The sequence below is a fragment of the Anas platyrhynchos genome, chromosome 3, assembly GCF_047663525.1.
Source record: "Anas platyrhynchos isolate ZD024472 breed Pekin duck chromosome 3, IASCAAS_PekinDuck_T2T, whole genome shotgun sequence".
Classification (NCBI taxonomy): domain Eukaryota; kingdom Metazoa; phylum Chordata; class Aves; order Anseriformes; family Anatidae; genus Anas; species Anas platyrhynchos.
In genome coordinates, this window is record NC_092589.1 from 64,308,538 (window position 1) to 64,331,911 (window position 23,374).

Genomic DNA, 23,374 nt, shown 5'->3' on the forward strand with positions numbered 1-23,374 from the left:
CTTGCAGCCACCTGTAGATGCTTCATGAATGACTGATCCACGTAGATATCATAGGTAAAATGAAAAAAGGATTTGAATTTTAAATTGCAGCTTGCAGACTACTAAATCTCACTGCAGACTACCCTAGGCAGCATGTTGAAGATCCTGGAGATATTTCTTAAACTGGCATTTGAATCTGGAACAAATAAATGTGCTAAGGACAATGAACTTTATTAATTGCAGCTACAATACCAATGATAACCTAACAGAAGGATTAACATTGTACAACTGCTGAAAAAAATAAAGACAAGTAAAGAAAGATTTTAATATTTGGTATTCAAGATGGCTCACCTGAAGCAGACTTTTTCATCTCTTTTCAACTGCTTTAGGGAAAAAACATATTTCTTTTGGGGAATGGTAAGATGGGACAGTTGCCTAGAAACTGAAGAGAATGTGAATTTTGCCAGAAGAGATGAACTGAACATTGAAGAGAGAGAGGAATCAGATGGACCCCTGAACTTTGAGCTTGATGTTTGCCACGAGGATCCAGAATATGAGTCCCCAACTCCCCTGTCACATGCCCAGGTCAGACTGATCACCAGCTGGGAAGCAGCATGGAATGTAACAAATGCCATTCAGGTAACCTCTTACTACCCCACTCATTATAACCATCATTTAAAAAACTGGTCATCACTTAGCCTACTTTCTTTTACTTAACCATACCATCACTCTGCAATATTCTAAAAGGTTTCTATGAATGTATTACTAAAATATTTCAACCTTTCTGCATAAGATTAACACTCTGTAAAAATACAGTTCTAAAGAAAAAAAAAAAAAAAAGAGAGATGTCAACTAAAGTTTCAGAATTATTTAAACTAGGTGAAGATGAAAAGGTGGCAATTACAACTGTTTTAGAAGTGCTGTAATTATCTTCAATAAGTATATTTTAATTAAGTGACAGGGACATTTGATAGAAATGTAAGGTAAACATCTACTAAAAAGAGGACAGTAAGAGTCAGACTGACGTCAGACTCATTTAATGATATATAAATTACTGATATGTAAGTTACTAGATATGAATTGGAGCATGAAGCACAGCAAGTGTAATAATACTTTTTAATGTTAAAGAAAATATTTGAGTTGAAAAGACTGAAAGGATTTGATCTTGGCATTTCCTGTGGAATGTAACTATCTTTCTGAGTCCTTAAATTTAGCTTTAAATGTTTCAGATTCTTTTTCTCACTTTTCATGATTCATTTTCTTACATAATTCTATCATTACGACTAACTTTCTGTCTGATAAGGTAAGAAGCAATCAGTACCCACAGACACATCTAGTCCCAGTAGCTGTTACTTAAACACTTTTTATGGCATTCTAATTATAGAAAAATAATCCTTCCCATGACACACACGTCTGTGCAAATGCTGATGAACATTTGTTTATGTATCCAGTTTATCCCTCAGCTCTGCAAAGAAAAAGGACATATTTCTAACCGTGATGTATTTTCAAACATGAGCACCACCATATGAGAGCCAATGTCATAACATCTAGGGCACAGTAGCGTATCATACTCAGAAAATCTTCAGCTGTGAATAAAAGTCCTAAAATATTCAAACTGTATTCTAGTAACAATTTTTAACTTCAGTCTCCCTCAGCAGCATCTAGTCATGGCAGGAGTCTGGGATGAGAGCCCATTATTTTCTCTGTGAGTTTTGCCTTTGATTACACCGAAGCCAAGATTTCATTCTGGAAGTCAATTTTGTCAATATTTTCTGTATGACCTTTTGGAGAGTCACATTCTCTCTCACCTATTGTTTTCCCTTCTGAAAAACAAAATTAATAATGCCTCTGTAATACATCAAAGTGCCTAAAACTTCCTGAATGTCTTTATGTAGACAATTACTATTAATCATTAATATTGTAGCTTCCAGTTCAAAGATAGACTTATATGATACAGATGCCTATTTAAAAACAAGATAAATTTGAGGTAGGTTATTTGGTCAGATCAGTAACTATGATCCTAGTTAAAATTTCCAGCTTTTTGAGCTTTGCATACTGCTATTCAATCTCAGTTGGTCAAATATTTTAGAAATTGCCATTGAACAGTTGCCTGCTGCTATACTGAGCTCTCCTTCTAAGGCAGACTGAGGATAGCAAAGCCTTGGAACTGCAGTTAAGTTGAAAGCACTGTCAAAATGTTCTAATGACACATTGTGGAGCTGTGTGCATATGCAAGCACATATGTGCACATGCATGCATTTTTCCTGTTTCCCAATACCTTGGCATTTGGCTTAGGAAAGAGGGTAGAGAGCAGAGAAAGGAAAGGGGACAGGCAGGAGAGAGGGAGAGAATATTGAATGGGTATCTGTCAGTAAAAAATAACAGAAGAAATTTCTGCGAATAGCTTTGAAGAGAATGTCAGAGTTATCCGAATGATTAAAACAATCCAAACATTCTTGACTGGTGAAGTAAATCTATGCTAAAGTGACGGTTGTTTTTGCTCTACCCAGAGGAAAGGGCAGAAGTGTTTCGCATGGCAATTAGAGGTAAATATTTAAGCAGAATTCTGAAGCTTTGAACAGTTATTCCAGTGAATGCAATTAGTCTACAAGTGAAATTATTTCCAGATTTGTTATAAGAACAATTAAGTCTTTGGTCTCCAAAATTAAATATAAGGGTTTTCTCAGAGTGCTTAAAATGCAAATATTTTCATACAAACAGGTAGAGATTTTTGTTTGTTTGTTTTTAACTTCAACTGAAAAAGTGTGCAGCTTTGATGACAATATTGTGTATGTAAATGATTGCTTCAGACATTTAAAGTTTCCAGGGAAACATGCTTCATATTCCAACATCGCACAAGCGAATGAAAATCTGTATCCAGTTAATCTGGGTAAGGACAAAGACCATAAAGCTGAGTTAATTCAAAAAGGAAAATGAACAGCATCATCTGTCAGAGTGATGCAAGTGGTATTTGTTTCTATAGAGCAGTAAAAGGCTGAAAAAAAAATGTGCTAACTTGTATGGTAGTGCTGGATATATAAGCAAAACAACAGTAACAAGAAGAAGGCAGTTAAATTCTAATGGTACAACATTTCTCAGCAGAACCAAAGTTCATACCGTCATGTCTGTAATTCACACCATCGTGAGTCTATCTTGCCTTATTAGGTCTCAGGAGCACAAACAAGTTCAACAGAGCAAAAAACTCAGCCACTTTACGAGGCAGCTCCAGAGTACTTTCAGTATCATGATGCTTCTACAGTCTTTAAAATATAATGTAATGCAAGTATATATTTGTACCTGCAATACAAGTACACAATTCTCCCCTGGACATTCAATGAATTATGATGTTTTATCAAATCATACCAAATCTGTCATTTGATTCAATTAATCCAATACCTAATAGAGAGAATTAATTTTATATTTTATATCTGGTTTTAATGTGTTTCTGGATTGTCAGTCCCACTCCCCTGTACCTTTTGCTTAGATCCTCAGGATGAAGCAATCTTTTTTCTTTCCCATCACTTACGGGCAACATACCATAATTATTCAAAGAAATGGCTGTGCAAGTTGCCATGAACCACCAGGTACAAGGATACTGCATTATCTTCGTTCAAAACCCATGTTAGAGCTCTTTTTCTCTCGTTATGTTGTTTTAAAAAACTTGTTAAAAGCTGTTGGCAGGCTGAAATAATGGACTTGTAAGCTGTACATCTTTGTCTCTTTACTTCTTTTTCACAAGTTCTGTCTGTAGCCATCTCTTGCAGAAATAGATTACACAAACATTGGAAATACCTATGGCAGAGGCCATTTTCTTGTTCCATGATCAGAATTACATGACTGGATTCTTGTCTATTGTGTGGGCTTCTAAAATAACAATAATGTAATTAATATTATTTATAGTTATTTAAAGTTGTGATAATAAATTAATGATTAGAGTAGTGATCATAAATATGCTCATTATATTTATATTCTGTGGACTGTACATTAGTTTAGAAAAGACTCAGCACTTCAATATTCACTGTTTTCATAAGCAAAAGTATATCTCTATTTCCATTAAGGTGTGCCATTATAGATATATTTCCAAATTGGGTTCTAATTTGGTTCATCTTTTTTTATGGGACTTTATACGATTCAGTTGAGAATATCAAATTGTTTGTATTTATTTTTCTATGATGATTCCTCCCAGTTACCTGCCTTCATCTCCCTAATATAGACTCAATCTTCAGAGTGCTTACTGTCATCAACAAATATTTAAGTAGAAAACACAGTGACATTGAGAAGCAGGATTAACAGACCTGTCCTCAAAGATACACAGGCAAATTTCCTTTAAATGTGCCTAAACACACTTCCCATTAAGCTTTAATGAGTATGTTTAAGTATTTTATAAATATAAATATAAATATGTACATCCTTATGTATTTAGAAAGCTAAGTGTTTTCACCATCAGGTCATTAGATGTACCACAATACAAATCTTCTCATCCTCAACCTTAAATAATTTAGTCACATTTAACTAAATAACCACTTAGATCTTAACTACAGTATTTGATCTTAAGTATTTATTTTCTAGACTTGGGAACAAGGGTCAATCCTGTTTAGTGCCCAGAGCAATAGCTTCCTTGAATTATACATTGAAGCTAAAGTTATACTCTGAACTAAATTATAGATGTCTGATGGAAACAAACTGCTGTATTTCATATCAAGGGATGGTACTAAAAATTAGAGAGATGCCTGATGCTCATATCTAATTCAGGAATGGCAAGTAATTCAAGTTTCTAAATGGAGCTAGTCAAAAAGTGACAGCACAAAGCAAAAATTCAAGACTGTGTGCCTATGTGTAGTACATAAAAATGGCAGTTTGTACAGTTTTAGCTAAAATGCACGTGCAGTACTGGACAATTTTATTTGTTTGTTTGTTTGTTTGTTTGTTTTTAATGTATGTGCAACCACAAACTCACATAGCTGTAACTGGAGAACCAAAAAATCTTAGAACTTGGTGAGAGCCATCTAAACTCAAATGTGCTTTTCCTTTGATAGACTGTCACCACCGTAGAATGCAGTTGTTATAAGATGTGTTTAGGGAAGAAGATTCTAACTAATGTCCATGCACTGGTTTCCTCTTTGGATCTTTTTTTTTTTTTTTTTTTGGTGGGGGGGAGGGAAAGGGGAGAAGGAAAGAAGGCAGAATAAGATTGTGGACACATGTTGCTACTTCATATAACCTTTTATATTCAACCTTTTATTCATATAACTTATTATATTCAAATTCAGCTCAGACTCTAGTGTAATTCTTTAGTTTTGTACATACGTTCAGATAGCTCAAAGACTGCATACTGTATATATATTCTCTGTATTCCCAAACCTACTTTTTTTCACAAAAGCTTTTTATCAACAATATGTTATACTTCAACAATGAAATTATATCTACCTCACAGAAGTCTCTTTAGATGACATATAACCATTGTACAGTGGACTGATTTTGAGTTAACTAACTGCCACTCAGATAAATTTTATTAGAGAATGCTCTGTATCAGCCTTCTTTTCCCTTGGTCAGCTGGAAACTGTTATGTTGGAAAATGTTATGAAGCCAGGACTCCTAAACATATAGAGGTGGCTAATCTAAAACTTTTCCTTGTTCGAGGAAGAAATACTTGGATTGTTCTTATGGGATTTAAGTTACTGTTTTGTAGGCCTTGCATTTTATGTTGTTCATCACATCTGGGCCATGAACAGATGGAGGGAGTGTTGAATGGATTTACATCAGCATATTCTACTGTAACTATTATGGAAATGTTAGGGGTGGCAAGCCAGTTTTCCATAGCCCCTTTGTGTCAGATTTGCCATCAAGTAGGAACTGTGGTATAACATAACTACTCTACAAATTATTCCCTGGACATACAGTCCCCAACATATGGAGCTTTGTTTCAGAAAGCACCATACTAGCTCTTAAAGCATCGCAGAAACATGGCTTACAGAAGTAATGAATCAAAGTATTGCAAATCCTGCAGTCTTCTAGATGTCAAAAAGACATATTAAAAATCTTTACCAGTTAAAGCAGTCCTTAGATCATGCTTGCCTGTACCACAGGCCCCAAATTTCCTTTCCTAATAGATGAGTAGCAAGAGAGTTAAAGGAGGTCTCCTGTCTCTCTTTCGCCCTTCCTCTGCCCCATTCATAAATGACTCTAATAGCCTTGGTAGTTTGGCTATAACTAATCTGCAATGATCTATAATTTATGACTTATGTTTTAAGTTAATTGACATATATTTTAGATGAAAGGGAGACATTCTAAAGTATAGTACTCAACATACGTTTGAAATTTAACATGCAAACTCAGCCTTAAGTGTGAATATCCTGATTTCACTGGGTATAAAACAGATGTATTTAAAAATGTTTGCTTTTAGTTGATACCTTTAATATCATTAGTTGATTTTTACCCAAGTTTTAGTGACATAACCAACATTACAAGCTTTTGGTAACAGTAGCCAGAAGCACTGTCAGGCTTAAAGAATTCTGAATTATTCTGTTCAAAACTTCAAATTATATATAAACACAAAAGATATTTATTTGACACCTGATATTTAGCAATGTCAAATGTCTATCATTTCCAACAACATTAGCTGAGGCTCTTCTTGGCTAGTATTTATGAAATCTATATGTTTCAGTGTCTGAATTTCAGAGCCACAGTATTGCAGGTAATCATTCTTAGAAGTAGTAGCTAAGATAATACAATGCATAGTATACTTATCTTGGGTTTTATGTTCAGCTTGTTACAGTCTAGTCAAGAAAATCTTATGGAATTGACAAATGCATGTTTCTTGTAAGCAGAGACTAGTTGATTGTTCACATTTCACCTAAGTTTGAAAATATTTTTGTCTGCAAAATCTACTAGTAGTGATCTTTTGGAACAGTTATGTTACAGGTGTGAGGCTATAATTCTCCTACATAAGGGAGCTGGTAAGAGTTAAAATTGTGTTCACATGGAAGGACAAATGACCTAGCAAGTAAGCATAAAGCAGCATGTGTTAGCCTTGGCTAAAGCAGCATGTGTTAGCCTTGGCTAACAGCAGAACTCCCACCCGGCTCCTCACTCACCTCCTTTCTCCTCAGCTGGGCAGCAGAGAGAAAAGAGAGCAGGAGTGAGAAAGTTCATGTCTCAAGGTAAAATCAGGGAAATCACTCTCCAGATACCATTGTGGGCAAAACAGAGTCAACGTGGGGAAAATTAACTTTAATACGAATTAATATATAGATGTTTCATTCTTGCATCTTATACTCAGAAAAAAAAGACAAACATTAAAGAAACACTCTTCCTCCTCCTTTTCCATGCTCAGCTTAACTTGTTCACTCCAGACTCCTCTACAAACCCTCCTTCTTCCTCTCTATGGCCTTTTCTGCCCTTTCTAAAATACACTTTCCAGAGATGCCTCACGTGCAGCCAATGGGCTCGGCTGTGCCCCACTGTGGGGCTGCTGGAGCTGGCTGTGTCCAGCACTGTCCTCCCAACAGAGGCCACATGCTACCTACACCCGGACACAGAAACCCAATACAAGTAGAAAAGCACATTGGTCTTGCTGGTGCATTCATCTAACTGCTGCATGTCATTACAGACATGCTTTCCAGGCAACAATACAAGGTTTTAATTGGAATTTACTACTTGCTTTGGCATGCTGCCAAATTTAGCCTGCCAGCAGATGCCTTTGGCAGGGACATCACTATTTCTACTATTTTATATCTCAGTCAGCTTAAGTACAGTTACATGAATGAAATGAAAGCACATATCCACCTGAGGACTTTAAACTTTGACAGTCTTCAAATGCCAACTACTAGCAATGATGTTGCTAGAGCTCAGCAGACAACCTGCCAAGTGTCAGAGGTGTGATTTACATATACATTTACATACATTTGCAAAAAAAAGTTGTGTTGGTGTGTATTTCTCCCATGACATATGTAGAATAAATGGTATGTGTGAGTAGCACTTCAGAAACCTGAACACTGTCTCCCCCCAGACCTCTTTTTTTTTTCCTTTCATCATTAGGAAATCTTTAAGCCACCCAGCTGATAGCCTGTTCTGGGAGTCTTAAAAAAGCCTAAAAAAGCTTTTGCTTTCAGTGATAGGGAGATAAGAAGAAAAACACACATGGTACATAAATCTATTTTTTTATAAGGAAAAGCATACTCCATGTATCAACTATTTCTTCACAGCTCTTTGCAAGCACATCTTCAAACATTGAATCAAACGTAAGCTTACACATCTTTTCTTTAACAATCTATTATTTAGCTTTCTGCATCTATTGACTGTGATTTCGGCTCTTCCAGTTAAAATTGCCACTGTCAATTTTTTAAATATTTAAACAAGCATTCCTATGAAGCTATATGAAGATATTTATTTGCACTCCTCGAAGCTGCATATAAATATCATTTTGCTGAAAACTTCACAGTTACAAGTTTTAGTGAAACTACCACTTATGGTCTTGACTCACAGCTTCTGGTATTGACTCATAGTTTCCTTGACTTCACTGTTTGTCTGCATTTGTTTCCTGTTATCTCACCCTTAGATTTTAAATTCTTTGGAGAAAAGACCATCTTTATGCAGTCTGTTTGCACAGTGTCTTGCACAGTGGGATTCTGATCAAGGACTTCCAGGTGTTCCAATAATGAAAAAATTTTCCAAAGTAAGTCCCAAAACATCTTCTATTTTATAGAGACTCTTCACAAAATAATAATTGTTTAAATGTGGCCTATGATAAATCAGTCTGGCATTTGATCCTATTTCCTATCCCCCTCCTCTCTCTTTTTAATAAATAGAATGGATTCTCCTTGCTGTTAAGGTCTATTGTAGGTACTGAATGCAAAATAAATCAGCAGACTAATGTGATAAAATTAACTTTAAAATATCCTGCCTTTAAAATATGCATTTGTAGTGGATTTGCATGGCAACGTTTTGGTACCAGGGGGCTTTGGGGGGGGCTTCTGCAAGAAGAATCCAGAAGCTGCCCCTTGTTAAATAAGGCCCCCGCTGCTGGACAGAGCTGAGCCAATACATGATGTTGTCTGCTCCTCTGTAAGAGCATATTTAAGAAAGGGAATTAAAAAAAATGCTGGGGAACAGCAGCTGGGAGAGAGAGGGGAGTGAGAACCAGCCCTACAGACACCAAGGTCAGTGCGGAAGGAGGTGGAGGAGGACTTTCTGCTCCAGGTACCAGAGCAGCAGTTCCCCTTCAGCCTGTGGAGAGGCCCCTGGTGGAGCAAGCCGTCCCCCTGCAGCCCATGGGTCCCACATGGAGCAGATCTCCACGCTGCAGCCCGTGGAGGAGCCCCCCGTGGAGCAGGTGGATGTGGCCTGGAGGAGGCTGTGGCCCATGGAGAGCCCCCGCAGGAGCAGGCCCCAGGCCAGAGCTGCAGCCTGTGGAAAGGAGCCCACGCAGGAGCAGGGGTCTGGGGGGAGCTGCTGCCCGTGGGGGACCCGTGCTGGAGCAGTTTGCTCCTGGGGGAAGAATGGACCCCGGGGTACGGAGCCATGTGGGAGCAGTTCCTGAAGAGCTGCTGCCTGTGGGCAGCCCCCACAGGTTCGGTTCAGGAAGGACGGCATCCAGTGGGAGGGACCCCATGTGGAGCAGGGGCTGCGCTTTTTTTTTTTTTTTTTTTTTTTTTTTCTCCTTTGTTTCTCACGTCTCTAGCTTGTCAGTACTAGGCAATACATCTTACTATCTCCGTACTGTGAGTCTGTTTTGCCCAGCACGAAAATTGAGTGATCTCCCTGTCCTTATCTTAACCCTTGAGCCCTTCGCATCATATTTTCTCCGTCTTCCCTTTGAGGAGAAGGTGTGAGAGAGTGGCTGTGGTTGAGCTCAGCGGCCCACCCAAGTAAAACCACCACAGTATTCCATCTTAAAAATGCAGATGGTCAAGCAAGAGAATGACAGAACCATGATATTATAGATAAATGAATATTAGTGTTATGAAAATTATGCCTTTTGAAATAGTAATTGTTACCAAACAAAATCAAGTAACTGTCAGCTGTTTGAAAACAATGATCACTTTATTCCACAGAAGAACCCAGCACACCAAGATTTGTTTCAGAAGGATCTGTCTCCCTCAGGCGAAGGGAATAGCTGAGGTACTTTCCCTCTACATTAAAATCAAATCAACCTACCATGCTTTTTGACCTTATCAATCCCTGAGTGTATTTTTTTACCATATGAAGGCAAACAGATGGCATAATATCTCCCTTTTTAATTCTTACGCACTTGTGCCTTTTACAGGCTCTAGCACATATCATTGCCCACCTATCACTGATGGAAAATATTTTTCTTAGAGATCTTCTTACTATCTGACTTCTCAAACCTATGAGATGTGCAACCTCAGAGAATTTATTTGCTTTAATGAAGAGCATTTACACGTAACTCCTCCCTAGATAACGTTCCTCCTAAGACCGCAAGAATATTGTGATAGGTGGCAAAAGGTCAAATATTTTGCCAGATATAAGTCCTTTCCTGTTTTAGATAAACTTATTTCATTTTGATTAGCAACTTTTCAGCAGATTGTTCATTTTTTTATATAAGGAAAGGGTGAGCTTTAGGGTTCATCAAAGTATAAAGGTTAAGACAATCTCAACATCTATAGTGTATGAGGATTTAATGCTAAAATTAAAGGACATCTGAATTACTATGATATTATTTTAATGTACTAACAGAATCAGAAATAGTAATGCAATTGTAGTTGACATTCCAAATGGCAAAGTGTCTTCCACACAATCCATAGATGGGTAATCTACAGTTTACCTCAGCGTGTATAATTCCTGACAGCAGGAGATTCGCTGAAACTGTACAAGCTCAGTCTGAATGAACTAATGGAGCTATTTGAGAAAATAAAAAGCCTTAAATACTGATTGCACACAGTACAAAAGATGATATATTGTACTCTAGTTTTAGCATTGTTAGCTGTATAAAACATTTTGCCCCTAAAGCTAAGTAAAAGATATTGACTTCCATTTGCATCTATTCTCCCTGTTCTCCCCACACACACCATGTTTCTTGGATGGAAATGTTTCTCTGTATTCTTGGCTGGTGGCACTAGTTTTGCCATATGTAAAATACTGTCTTCACTAAATAGCTAACCAAAAAAATAAATTAATTAATATTTACTTCTCAAAAATGTAAACGTGAGTCAAAGTGAGGAAACATTCACTTCAGCTTATACACACATACTCTGCTATCTGTTTCATTTTCTCTCAGTCCATCTCTTGAATTGAGACAAATAACAGCACCAACAGATTATGTTTTGTAGGTCCCTAGAGCAAACATTTTAGGTTGCTTTATGATATCACTAGCAACAGTAGCTTCAGCTACTGTACATGGGTATTTCCATTCGTGATAGTTATTTTTCATTGCTTAGCTTTCCCCTCAAGAAATGTATTGATTCAGGCTAGTTCCTCCCTCATAAACAGACATATTTTTGTTGTTGTTTTCAGTTTTAAAAATAATTCTAGCTTGATTATTTCAAAATAAACCCAGGTATTTCAGAAATAATGAATAGTCTCATGGAAGCTTAAAGAATTGAAGCTATGGGTACAAGAATTATACGATGCAAGAGTTTTATCTTTCATACATATATAATGACTGTTAGTTCCCTCATTTAGCTGTTTGTATCATATTTAGGAGTTGACACTGAGGTCTATTCTATCTCACCACATTTTAAAGCAGTTCTCTTGACTCTTTTTCTGCATCATGTCTTCAACTCCAAATGTCATACCCCAGCCACCTTCCCTTAAGGGACTTAAAAATCTTCTGAGCTTTAATTGGGATCTGGAGTTTAAAATGAGTTCTCCACTTCTGTTCTTGTTGCTTTTGCTTGCCTGCTGACTTTTTTCACTTTTGCTGGGAAGCCAGCTGCTCTCAGTGCTTTTCCTTTTGTACTTTTCATTGTTGTCATCTCAAGTTAAAAATAAAATACCTGCACAAAACCGTAGGCTTCCCTCTGCTGCTTGGATTGGATTTCAGAGACTCTTTGCTATTTCCTAAATTGTGAGGAGCTGCCATTCCACCCCTGAAAGTTTTCTTTCCTAATCAGAATGGATAATTGTCTGCATAATTCATACTTTCCCTCTAGCCTTCTACTGATTCCTGTCTTACGCCTACAGCTACGTATTTCTCATATCCAGACATTTTTTTCCGCACAGCTTCTTGCCTATCATATTCTCTTACCCCTTGTTGCTACCTCATGTGGTTCACAACCTTATATTGCAATATTCCTCAGGTTGCCTAAAGACAACTTCTTCCCCCTGTTCCTGGCTCCCCTGGTGCAGTCATATTCCCAAGCTATCCAGTTCTTCTTTTGCTCTTTCCAGGCACCTCAAAGTCTCACGGCCTTCACAATGGAACCCATCTTACTCTATAGATGATGTCGAAAGATAGACACCTCTGGTGGTGCTTCAAATATCCTAAAATAAGTTTTAAGGATCCTACACTGTTGGAATAAATAGCTCTTTGGTGATGCTTATTTCTATCCATCCTCTCCAGAGCTAGCAGATTAGTTGTATTGTTTTGCTGTATTTATGTAGGTGAAGTTAGGAATCCCATTTCTAATTAAACATGCAACAAAATAAGGTAGATTTGTCATGTATGTTTCTTTTGTTTGTTTGTTGTTGGGTTTTTTTTGTTTGTTTTTTGTTTTGTTTTCCTGTTACTGTGCGTATTCATTCATTGAATGTCTGTTTTAGACAGAAAAAGTTGGGTGAGGTAAATCAGATTCATAGATGTTAGGAAACGACCATTTCCTTTGGTAAAGACAGTAAAAAACAGCAGTCACATTAGTAACTTCAGTCAGGCACCGAGTTTTCACCTAAAATCCATGAATCTCACCTTGCAAATAAATTGGTATTTTGTCTAAATATTTGAATACAAGAAAAGAAATTTAGTTAGGGGAAAACAACAAAAATAAATTAACTTTTATACCGATTACTCAGAGGATGCCAGAAAAGTCAGTCACATTTCTGATTTTTAGTTTTTCTCTTTATTATAAGCTGTACAAATTAGAGGATTTTTTATTTAATCTACTCAAAATTCATCAAAATATGTACCTTTGTTGAATTTTAGGAATTATATGATCTTTCAAGCCATTACAGGATAGAGGAACCTCCACTATAGGAATTCATTTGCGGTATCAACTTTATCTGTATCTGCTCATGATGAAACTTCAGCAGTAAAATCCATTGCTGTTTTTTTTTTTATCCTAAAGACAGAAGCCTCAGGGTGCCACTGAAGTTAACTGAGGTTAAGAGAGGAAAAGCATCAGTGATTTGTTGTCTACATGCAGCCCAGTTGTAAGGCAGTATCTTTTCTCATGTATTCAAAAAGAATATGCTATGGTTCTCCATATCAGTTTACTGCTTCACAGACACCAAAAATAATAGTATACCACTATTTGCGTTTTTCACCCAACTATTAACTGCATTCTCTCCAGGCAGTGACAAATTTCCCCCTTATGTGCTGAGCTCTGGGAGTCATCATAGCTTGTGTAAAAGTCCACCTAAAATTGGTGGTTGGGTCTGTGCAGAAGAAAAAACAGGATAATGTTAGCCAGGGGAGGATACAGTCACCTTTTACTCTGCGTGCAGTCACAGTAAATCCTATGCCACCTTTCAGAAGACATAAACTGCCTTCTTTTTTACCTCTCAGAGGTGCATAAGATTTGTTCTCTGCATCCTTGCTTTTTAAAAGTAACAAGAAATGTTGCTTATCCCATACAGGCAGCATTCAAGAAAAACTAACAAGGCAAATGCTTTCTCAGAGCCTGAGTTTGAACTTTATATGCACTCTAACTCTTCTTCTCGTTATGTCAGTGCACACTCAAAGCTATCCGTCTCCCCACTGCTTTGCTTTGCTTCCAGTCTTCCACAATCCCCTCTCTGCTTGCCCTCAAGCTCTTTCAACCACATATTCAAGGAGCTCCACTCTCATGTTGCTGTAGTGGATGTTTGGAGTACCTGCATTCCTTCAGATGGAAACCTGAGAGTCAGTGATGACTTATGATGGGAGAAATAGGTCAGCAGCCAGTGAGTCCACACTGCTCACCACTACTAACTTTCAAAGTAGTTTGCCTTAGTTTTGACTACCTTAATTTTTTCATCTTTTTCCTCTCCTCTTGATAATACATAATAAAAGCCCTCATTCTTTTACCAAAGCCTGCTTTCTCCTTTGAGACCAAGGGAAATAATATATTTTCTTAAAAGGTAATTTGCTTGGGAGATTTACTTTGTGTGATTCAGTGCATTCTTGCAGACAGCTATGAATTTATGCAAAGTAACATTTTCCATCAAACCAGAATTAAGCATCAAGCATATTATTTCAGTTTTAGAACAAATATTTAAAGCAATAGCAAAGCCAATGGGATCAGCTGTCACACTCAATAGCATCAAATCTTTTATTTGTTGAGACGTTTATTTTCCTCTATTCCCTTTCCTAATCTTTAGGAGATTCTTAAGACTAATCTGGCCACTAACAGGAGAACAAAATCAGTGGCTTTTCTGTCAGTCAAATAGACAAAAACATTGCAACTTCCTTACCTGCATATCTTATCACAGCATCTCCTGAGCAGTCTATCTGTCTTAGCATCTGTTTATGGGACCTGAAGGATTGACAGACCAGCACTTCTGAAGTTTCTCTCAGTGTATAAGGTGATTGCAGGCATTAATCACAAAATAAACACCTTAGTCACTTTCCTCCCTGCAGCTAAAGCAGACTGGCATCAGCAGAGAGAAAGAATAAGAAAAATCAGGAAAAACAAGATTGCTAGGGTCTAATTCAACCATCCCTGAAGATAAAAGACGACTTTTCACTGATATTAAAGGAGATGGATCAGCTGCTAAGGTCATACAAGCCATGGACAATATTTGAAGTTTTCCACAGAACAACTCATAGCATTTTTGAATTCTAACTCAGCCGAGCTATGAACAAATGACGAAGTGACAGGGAAAGCAGATGAATTATTTTCCTGGTGACTGTAGACCCATGCCAGGAGTCTGGGTAAACAGCTAGAGAAACTGGAAATTCTTACTGGTGAGGAGAAATAGAATATAATTGATATTGCAAATACATTTATGTGACTGGAATTTTTAAATAATTAGATAAAACATGCTTACCAAAAAATGGTAAAAGAAGCAAGGGTGGCACTCTACTTTAGAGAGATGATTATCTGTGTTACAGCTATTGTCTAAAAAGACAAATTGTATTGTTCTTAGTGTCTTCGGTTTTAAAGGCCTGTGCTGGAGGTTGCTTGTAGTCTGTAGTAAAACATCGTTAAAGTTTCTAAAAATGATAGATGATAATAATCTAACACAAAAGGTATTGAACCTAACATAAGGTAATTCTATTTTGAGCCTCATTACCTTGAATATAGATGAACAGATCAGTGGATCTAATTACATTCATTATAGGAAAACAGAGGGCAATAATATATATATACTCGGTACTTCAAAGGAGTGAATTTTAAAAACCTGGAGAAAATTATGAGAGATAATTGATTAGAAAGAAAAAATACAGACAGTAAAATGTGAAAGTAATTTGAAAGTTGTTTAACAAGAATTTATGAGATGTCCAGAAGTCACATCTCACAATTAGCACGCCTATGCGTTTAAACCCCTCCTACTTCAGTTGTGAAGTGAATGTATCAATTAAAATTTAAAATATACACATATATAACAAAAGGGGGAAAAGAAAGGTGAGAATAATCATTGTAAATTATAAATTATGAAGTATAGAAAAGAGATTCAGTGACCCAAAGGTGCTAGGGGGGGAAAAAATGCATCCCCTAAGGAGCAGGTCAATAAGAAAATAATCCTTAGGAATTAAAAAAAATATATAGGAAATACTTAGGAAAAAAAAAAAAAGATAGGTTTAGTATAAAAATTTGAAACATAAATACTTGTAGTGGTATGAATTAAGTATTAATAGAAGTGTGAATCTTTACGTGACTGTGTATGTTTGTGTAAAAACACCAGAAGAAAGAGCAGAACTTTGTTCTTGTGTTGGTATGTGTTAACTGCATACTGCATCTTAACTTTAAGTGCAAAGTGATTTTAACCAAATGAAGAGAGAGAAAAACTGACCTATAAGTAAGTGTCAAGGGAATGAACAAGAAGACAGTAGGTATAAACCATATTAGACTATGTAAGTGCACACTCCATTTCTAAAACTCTGACAGTCTTGCTGCCGTGACTACGTCTCTGGGAAGCCTGTTCCAGTGCATGACAACCCTCTCAGTGAAGAACCTCTTCCTGATATCCAGCCTGAACCTCCCCTGTTAGAGCTTGACACCATTCCTTCATGTCCTATCACTGGTCACTAAAGAGAATAGATCAGCGCCTGCCCCTCCACTCCCCCTCGTGAGGAAGCTCTAGACCACGATGAGGTCTCCCTTCAGCCTCCTCTTTTCCAGGCTGAACAGGCCAAGTGACCTCAGCCACTCCTCATACATCTTCCCCTCTAGGCCCTTCACCATCTTAGCAGTCCTCCTCTGGAAACTCTCCAACAGTTTCACGTCCTTCTTGTACTGTGGTGCCCAGAACTGCACACAGCACTCAAGGTGAGGTCGCACCAGTGCAGGGTAGAGTGGGACAATCACTTCCCTCGACCGACCAGCAATGCCGTGTTTGATGCACCCCAGGATGCGGTTGGCCCTAAAAGCCCTAAAGTACCTTTTGATCACTCTCGGACTTCTCCTTGTTACTTCATCATTACCAGCCTGAAAAACCAGCAGACGGTAGTAGTCAGAGGTCTGTACAAGGTGAGTGACTTTCCTAGCAATGTCTCTTACCTGAGCCCCAGGGGGGCAACAGACTTCCCTGTGGGTTGGGTCTGGACGGCATATTGGGCCCTCTGTCCCTTTCAGAAGGGAGTCCCCCATGACGTTAACCCTTCTTTCTTTCTTGACAGAAGATGTAGCAATGCATGGGGGTAGGTTGCCTTGCCTTAGCCAACCCCTCCAACTGGGACGGGCTTTCATCTACATCATTGTTTTGACTGTCATGTTCTAGAACCTCATACCTATTATGCAAACATAGTTGGGAAGGTGAGGTGGGCAGGGAGAGGGCTCGCCTACCACCCCAAGCAGAAACCTGCTTCCATTCCCTCCCTTGGCCTATGTCCCCTCCTACAGCCTGGCAGGATGGAGGAACTTTTGTCTTCTGTGTAGCTGCTGCCTGGTGGGATAGAGGAACCTATGTTACTTGTGTTGTGTCAGGCTCATGAGTCTGTCTCAAGGAGGGTAGAGTATGCTTCCACCAATTTCCTTCTCTGACCCCCTGATGCTCCTCAGCCTGCTCACCTCCTCTCAAAGCTCCACCACTAGGCTAAGTAATTTTTCAGTCTGGGCACACCTACTGCTGCTGCTGTCGGACACCGATAGAAGACTCAGGCACACCCTGCAGCCCAAAACCTGGATGGCGGTGTGTTTCCCTGAGACCTCTGTCTGGGTAGCCACATCAGTAGCTGTGGCTGGAGAGTCTGCAGGAGAGGCAGAGGCCATGGTTTTCTGCCTGGTGGATACCATGCTCGGGCTCTTCACGAGCAGGTTACAAGTAGCGTGGTTACAAGCAGGTTACAAAGACCGTTGGTGTAGAGCAGTGAGGGACCCTCCCCACTTGCCCTGCCTGTGTGCACTGCCACTCCCCACCTGGACTGAGGTGCCCTGACTGAGGCGTCCGGCCCTATTTGCCCACCTTGTACAGCCAGGGCGGGGGCACTGCTGGCTTCGCCTGCGCCTTGTCAGCCTCCCTCGTGTGTGCTGCTAGGCCCTGGCAGTAGCATTGGCTGCCTCAAGTGGCCTCGATGTTGAAAAAAGGCCCTGCCTGCCATGATCTCGCGGACGTGTCTGCCCCAGAGCCAATTGACTCAGTGATATAACATTTCTTATAATATCTATATAATATCTAATTTGTAATATAACAAATCTTATAATTTGGTATTATAAGATCACCTTTCTCTTCCTCACTGATCTCACACTAAATTCTGCTACACCAAATTTCTATATCCTAGATATGATTTTCTTTTTTCTATGTTCCTAAATATGCAGAGGGAAAACCTAATTTCTGTGAGTTCTGAGTTCAGAACTCTCAAAAAAATGCAACTGGCCCTAGTCTCTATTTGGAGGGAATCAGGAGGGTGTACTCATAGCACAGGATAATAGTGGGCCATTTTGAAAATTTTCAGGATGGGCATCATGCTATTCCACATGAGACATTCAGAAGTTAACTCTCGGAGTTTCTAAGCTATTTGTCCACAGTCCATTTGTTGCCCAGCAGGAGAAATAGGCATCTCTGGCAGGAAATTAATTTCATCTTTGCTAACCATCTATCTTAAGATAGGTGAGTTATAAGTTGAGGTGCCTATTTTTTTTTGTATGATTTATAGAGGAAGCTTTGATGACCAGCTTAGACAGGGACAACTAACTACTAGATAACTATGGTTAGTATTTAAAATGGATGTTAAAATGTCATCTCATTAATATTTTGAAAGCAGAATGCCCAGGAAGTTTGTGTTTGGGAGACTTAGCTAAAGATTCATCTGGTCTGATAATATGTAATTGTTATTATATTTGGAATTCTCAGAAGACAATGGAAATCATAATACTACTTTAAAAGCCAGATAAATTTTACCTAGTTAAACCTATTAACAATTCTGAGCAAAATAATGTAGTTGTTAATGCGGGTTTTAATTGATACAGAATAAAAAGCTAGGAATATAATTAGTGTCAATCACTATGGGTTTGAAGAAAAAGTCTTTACAGTCTTTATTAAGTACACTTCATATAATTTTTGTTGTAACATAGGCAGTGAAATATAAATAATATATTTAGACTCTCAAAAGGAATTTTGACACATTAATACACAACATTCTGATTTAACAATTAGTGCAGCTATAAAATACATCTTAAATAGATTAACAACTGCCTAAGTGACAGATCCTAAAAAAAGTAACTGTCAATGTAGATTTATTGTCTGGCACATGTTGCCCAGAGAGACTGTGGAGTCTCCTACCTTGGAGATACTCAAAAGCTGCCTGAACATGGTGCTGGGAAACCTGTGGTAGGTGCCCCTGCTTGAGCACAGGGTTGGAACAGGTTACCCCCAGGGGTCCCTTCCAACCTCAACCGTTCTGCACCTTGGTTCTTCATGAATTTCCGGTAGGGTTAGAAGGTTGTATAGTAGAATCTAATTGGTATGTGGTCCAGAATTAGTCAATGTAGTCAACGGTGATCTGGAATTAAATACAAAATCACTATTGATCATAGTGGTGGCTCAGAGAGAAAAAAGACCATGGACATCTGCAAGCAAGTAACTCTATTATCATAACATTAGATTAAGGGATTTGCTATTTTTGAATTTAGAGTTATTAAAGTTTTATGTTCATATAAAGACCACAGCAACATAGGTTTGGATCAGTTCTGGAAAATAATTTATTTTAGATGAAAATGAATGCTTCCTGAATTTATCTCCTTGCTCTTCCAAGAAGATATGCGAAGGAGGATTTCCTGTGTAGTTTCTGTGCCAAATTCATGCAGGGAATCAAATACATAGTTGAGAATATAGTTAGGCTTAAATGAACTGTTCCAGTGGAGTAACTGCAGATGGTGAGAAAGGCAATCAGAGCTAATTCAGCAGTCTGGCATATTAGCATGTGTTCTGCATACAGCAGAGCTGTACTAACTGAATTGTTTTCAGTTAAATTTGTCTTCATTTCTTAATTTATTTTTTCCATCTGATTAAATTTTAAAGTGAAATCTTTTTCTCTCTTTCTTTGTAGCATCACTTTTTATTCCATTTTATTCAATTGTCTTTTGGCATGTCTTAACTCTGGCCACAATTCAATCTTCATTACTTTTTAATTACCTTTCAATCTGCCTTTTTATTTTTAGTTATTTATTTTTTTTTAAGTGTCATATTTCTGGTCAGAACAGCCTTTAAAACGAAGCTTTCACTTGAGATTAAAAATGTCTTAAAATTGAACATCAAGAAATTTTGATATTTTCTCAGGGTTCTTAATTGTGTTCATTTATACATTTTTCTAAACAAGTATTATTCTCTGGGGAGGTGCTTGCCCTGAGATGAACTAGTGTTGAAGGGTCAGGATGGTAAATGACCCACTTTTTGCATTCTATGCAAATCCATATCTGGGCTTTTTAAATGAGCAGCCAGTCTTCGTGGTGGGGAAAACACTACCATGTAGTTCAAATATTGCAATCAACCTATCAACAAATGCAGAAATGTTTTAATGTGCAGATGTAATTTGGAAATCCTGACATGCTTGTTTTTTTATTGTTGGTGGATCAATAATTTCTGGTGCTTCCTCTTGGGGATATTCTTACAAGGCTAATAGCTTCTAGCCACGTCTGACCTTTCCTTGCATGCCCTTTCCACTCCTGTCCTTGCCATTTCTTCAAAGGCTAATCATCAGTTCATCCCCCAGTCCTTTCTTCTTTCTAGAGTGAGATACCTACGGCTAAGTCTACTCCGGATATTTGGTGGGGACCTCCATACAGGCACACGTGTTCACTAATTGGCAATGCACACCACTAGCCACTCCACTTCCATGTTCAGTTTAGGGTGATAATATCAAAGTCTTATAAATGCCTTAGAAGACAAGGGCTAAGGAAGGTTCACCCCTCTGGGTAAGCTTGTGCTCTCTACTCCACTCTAACTATATGAACAACTTTTTTTTCTGAGCTATTCTATTTTATAAACATATCATCTTAAAAGAGCATATTTAGAGTTAACCTATTTGGCTTTGTACTAGAATTTATTCTTGTACTAGAATTTATTTTTGAAAATAAAACCACTCAACGAGGTACACTTCCCATACAAAACACTAAAACTAAGCTCTGAGAGGCAATTTAAGAAAATGTTCCCTTTGCTGCTCATTTTTAATTGAGGCCTCACAGCTAAGGCTCTCTGTGCCATAATTTGAACACAAGAAGATGGGATCGGAAGAGTCAATATGAACAAGTGCTGGGAACAGGCTGGACCAAACAAGGACTGGCAGATGGCTTAGGAATTACCTTTGTAATTCCAGTGGCAGAGAATCAGTCAAATGCTGACACACTCTGTCCCCATTCTCTGTACAATCACTCTTCGTGAGAGGTGCAGAAAAGCCACCTTCAGCAACACTACACCATGAAAGAATTTCTCTATGGAGGAGGAATTTTCGACAGATAAGTCACTTCAAGCAATACTTGAAGGCTGCCAAACAACTTTAAATCAGAGAACATAGCCCAGTGCCTGTGCTGTTTTATTACAGTGACAGCAAAATATGTGCTCATTAAAGGTTATCTTTTTCTTTGAAACTATTTACACTTGTTGACATGCAGGAAATGGTCCTAACAGAAAGTATTGCTTTTGGAAAAGTAAGAATAGAAGATCAAATCCAAAATGGGTTTGGAAGTCTGAAAAAAAAGTCTTTCGTTCTTTCAGCTCTCATTGCCACCACTAACATTTTCTGGCTATATTGCAGAAATATAACAATGTGTTAATACAATAAACCTTACCTTTTTGTTGTTGTTGTTGTTACTTTTTTTTTTTTTTTTTAAACCTTTTTTAACTTTTTTTTTTTTTTAATTGAAAAAATATTACTGACAAGACATGGTAAGCAATGTGTCATTTCACCTCATACATACTTAGTATACTGGCATGTTCAGAGTTCTCACATTTCTCTCTACTAACCAGGCTCTGCATCCAAAAAAACAGCAAAACCAGTTATGTCCACAATGTTTGCTTTCCTTTATTAACTGAAAGTTGAAGGACACAGAAATAGTAAGTCCCTTATACAGATCTCATCAGCAATTGATTCTGTGAATTTCATGTTGAAGACATGATTTTCCTGGAAGGAAAATTTAGTTTCTGTAGAAACGTTCAGTGTAGAAATTCTAAGTTCATTGTATGTTACTTGAAATTGGCAATTACTGTTATGTAATTTTAAGAAGAATGACTGGATTTGTTTAAGACTGGATTTGTTTAATAAGGTCTGAATTCAAAAGTTGAAAAAAAATAAAAAAATCTTTTTCATCCTGTGGTGTGTGTTAGGTACCAAATGAAAAATTAATATAAACAAACAACAAAGCGATGTTAAGAGGTTAGAATTATATTATATTCTGATTAAACTAACAATTAAACTAGGAAAAGCAGACACCTGTGGGGAGGACTGTAAATATCGTCAAATGTGATAACGTCTCTAAAAGACTTATGCTTTGGTTTAGTTTGAGGCTAGTCATATAAACGTTAATGGACTAAATTCAGCAGGGGAAAAGCCTTTGTGTGGGTAAGGCCTGTGCTGACACTTACCTGCATTTTAATTATACAGTCACCCTTCAGGTCAGCAGATACTCTTTGAACTCCCAAATGCAGGTGAAGGGGCAAAATAATGATGCTGTGAGTGTGGAACAAATGAGATAAGCTTGCTACAAGTTGCAAGAAACTGAGAAAACATCATTGTTCTTATGTTAATATGGAAGATGACTGTGGCTTTTATCTTCCTGACTTTTTCACAGACTTGGTTTATTTATGATTCTTGTAAACTCAATCTGTTATGTAAATTTCTTCTCCACGGATAGTTTTCATAGGAAAGGAAACACATTCTGTACTTTAGGCAACGATCTAACTTGCCAGTCAGTGAAAGCCATGATTAAAAATGGCATGGTATCAAAAGTTACTGTTACACATGTGCTACCTGCAGTCCAGATACAGGCAGATATCTAGTCTTTTTAAGAAAGTAGATTATTAGATGGCAGAGTAGATTATTAGATGGTAAACTTTTGAATACTTCAGCGAAGTTCATATACAAAAGATGGCACCTGTGACTTATACAAAAGACACTGATATATATGAAGTCTTAAAAAAGACCAAAAAAAAGATATCTAGTCAATAACTGTATTGTTATATCAGTAATAACTGAAGTACCTGTATTACAGTGCACAAAGGCGTAGACCTTTTAATCGAGATGTACTGATGTGCTTTTAATATGATACTTCTAGATCTAATTCAGGTGAATGCTGAAGATTATTAGATGTATCTAGAGTGAAGCCTGGTGAGATTGGCAATGCCTCTGGTTCATATGATGGACACTTAAGGACTTAATAGAAAAAGTAATTCTCTGATTCAATTTTTCCTCTCTGGTTGATGATACAGGCTCACAGTAGGGCTGAAAAGTAGTGTTATCTCATAGCTGGAAGAAAAGGAGAATACGTCATACACTTTGATGATTATTCAGTGTTTGAAAAATTGTCCCTCTTTAGAGTCTTCTGTATAGGAACGGGCCTGCGAATGCTTGTACCATGTAGAAGGGGAGTGCAAAGTATAAACTTTGTGAAGCTGAGGCAGGCACCCACCTTCTGACATATCAGATAAA

General features: G+C 37.8%; 1 protein-coding gene across 1 annotated transcript in view; it reads left to right on the top strand.

Moving 5' to 3' along the window:
- The first annotated feature begins 393 nt into the window (after positions 1 to 393).
- LOC101791143 (vesicular inhibitory amino acid transporter) overlaps positions 394 to 23,374 on the top strand; it is a 31,390-nt gene continuing 8,409 nt past the window's right edge. The window contains exons 1-2 of the mRNA XM_038176100.2: positions 394 to 618; positions 8,537 to 8,653. Coding sequence (XP_038032028.1) covers positions 394 to 618; positions 8,537 to 8,653 — 342 coding nt within the window. The remainder of the gene's footprint in view (positions 619 to 8,536; positions 8,654 to 23,374) is intronic.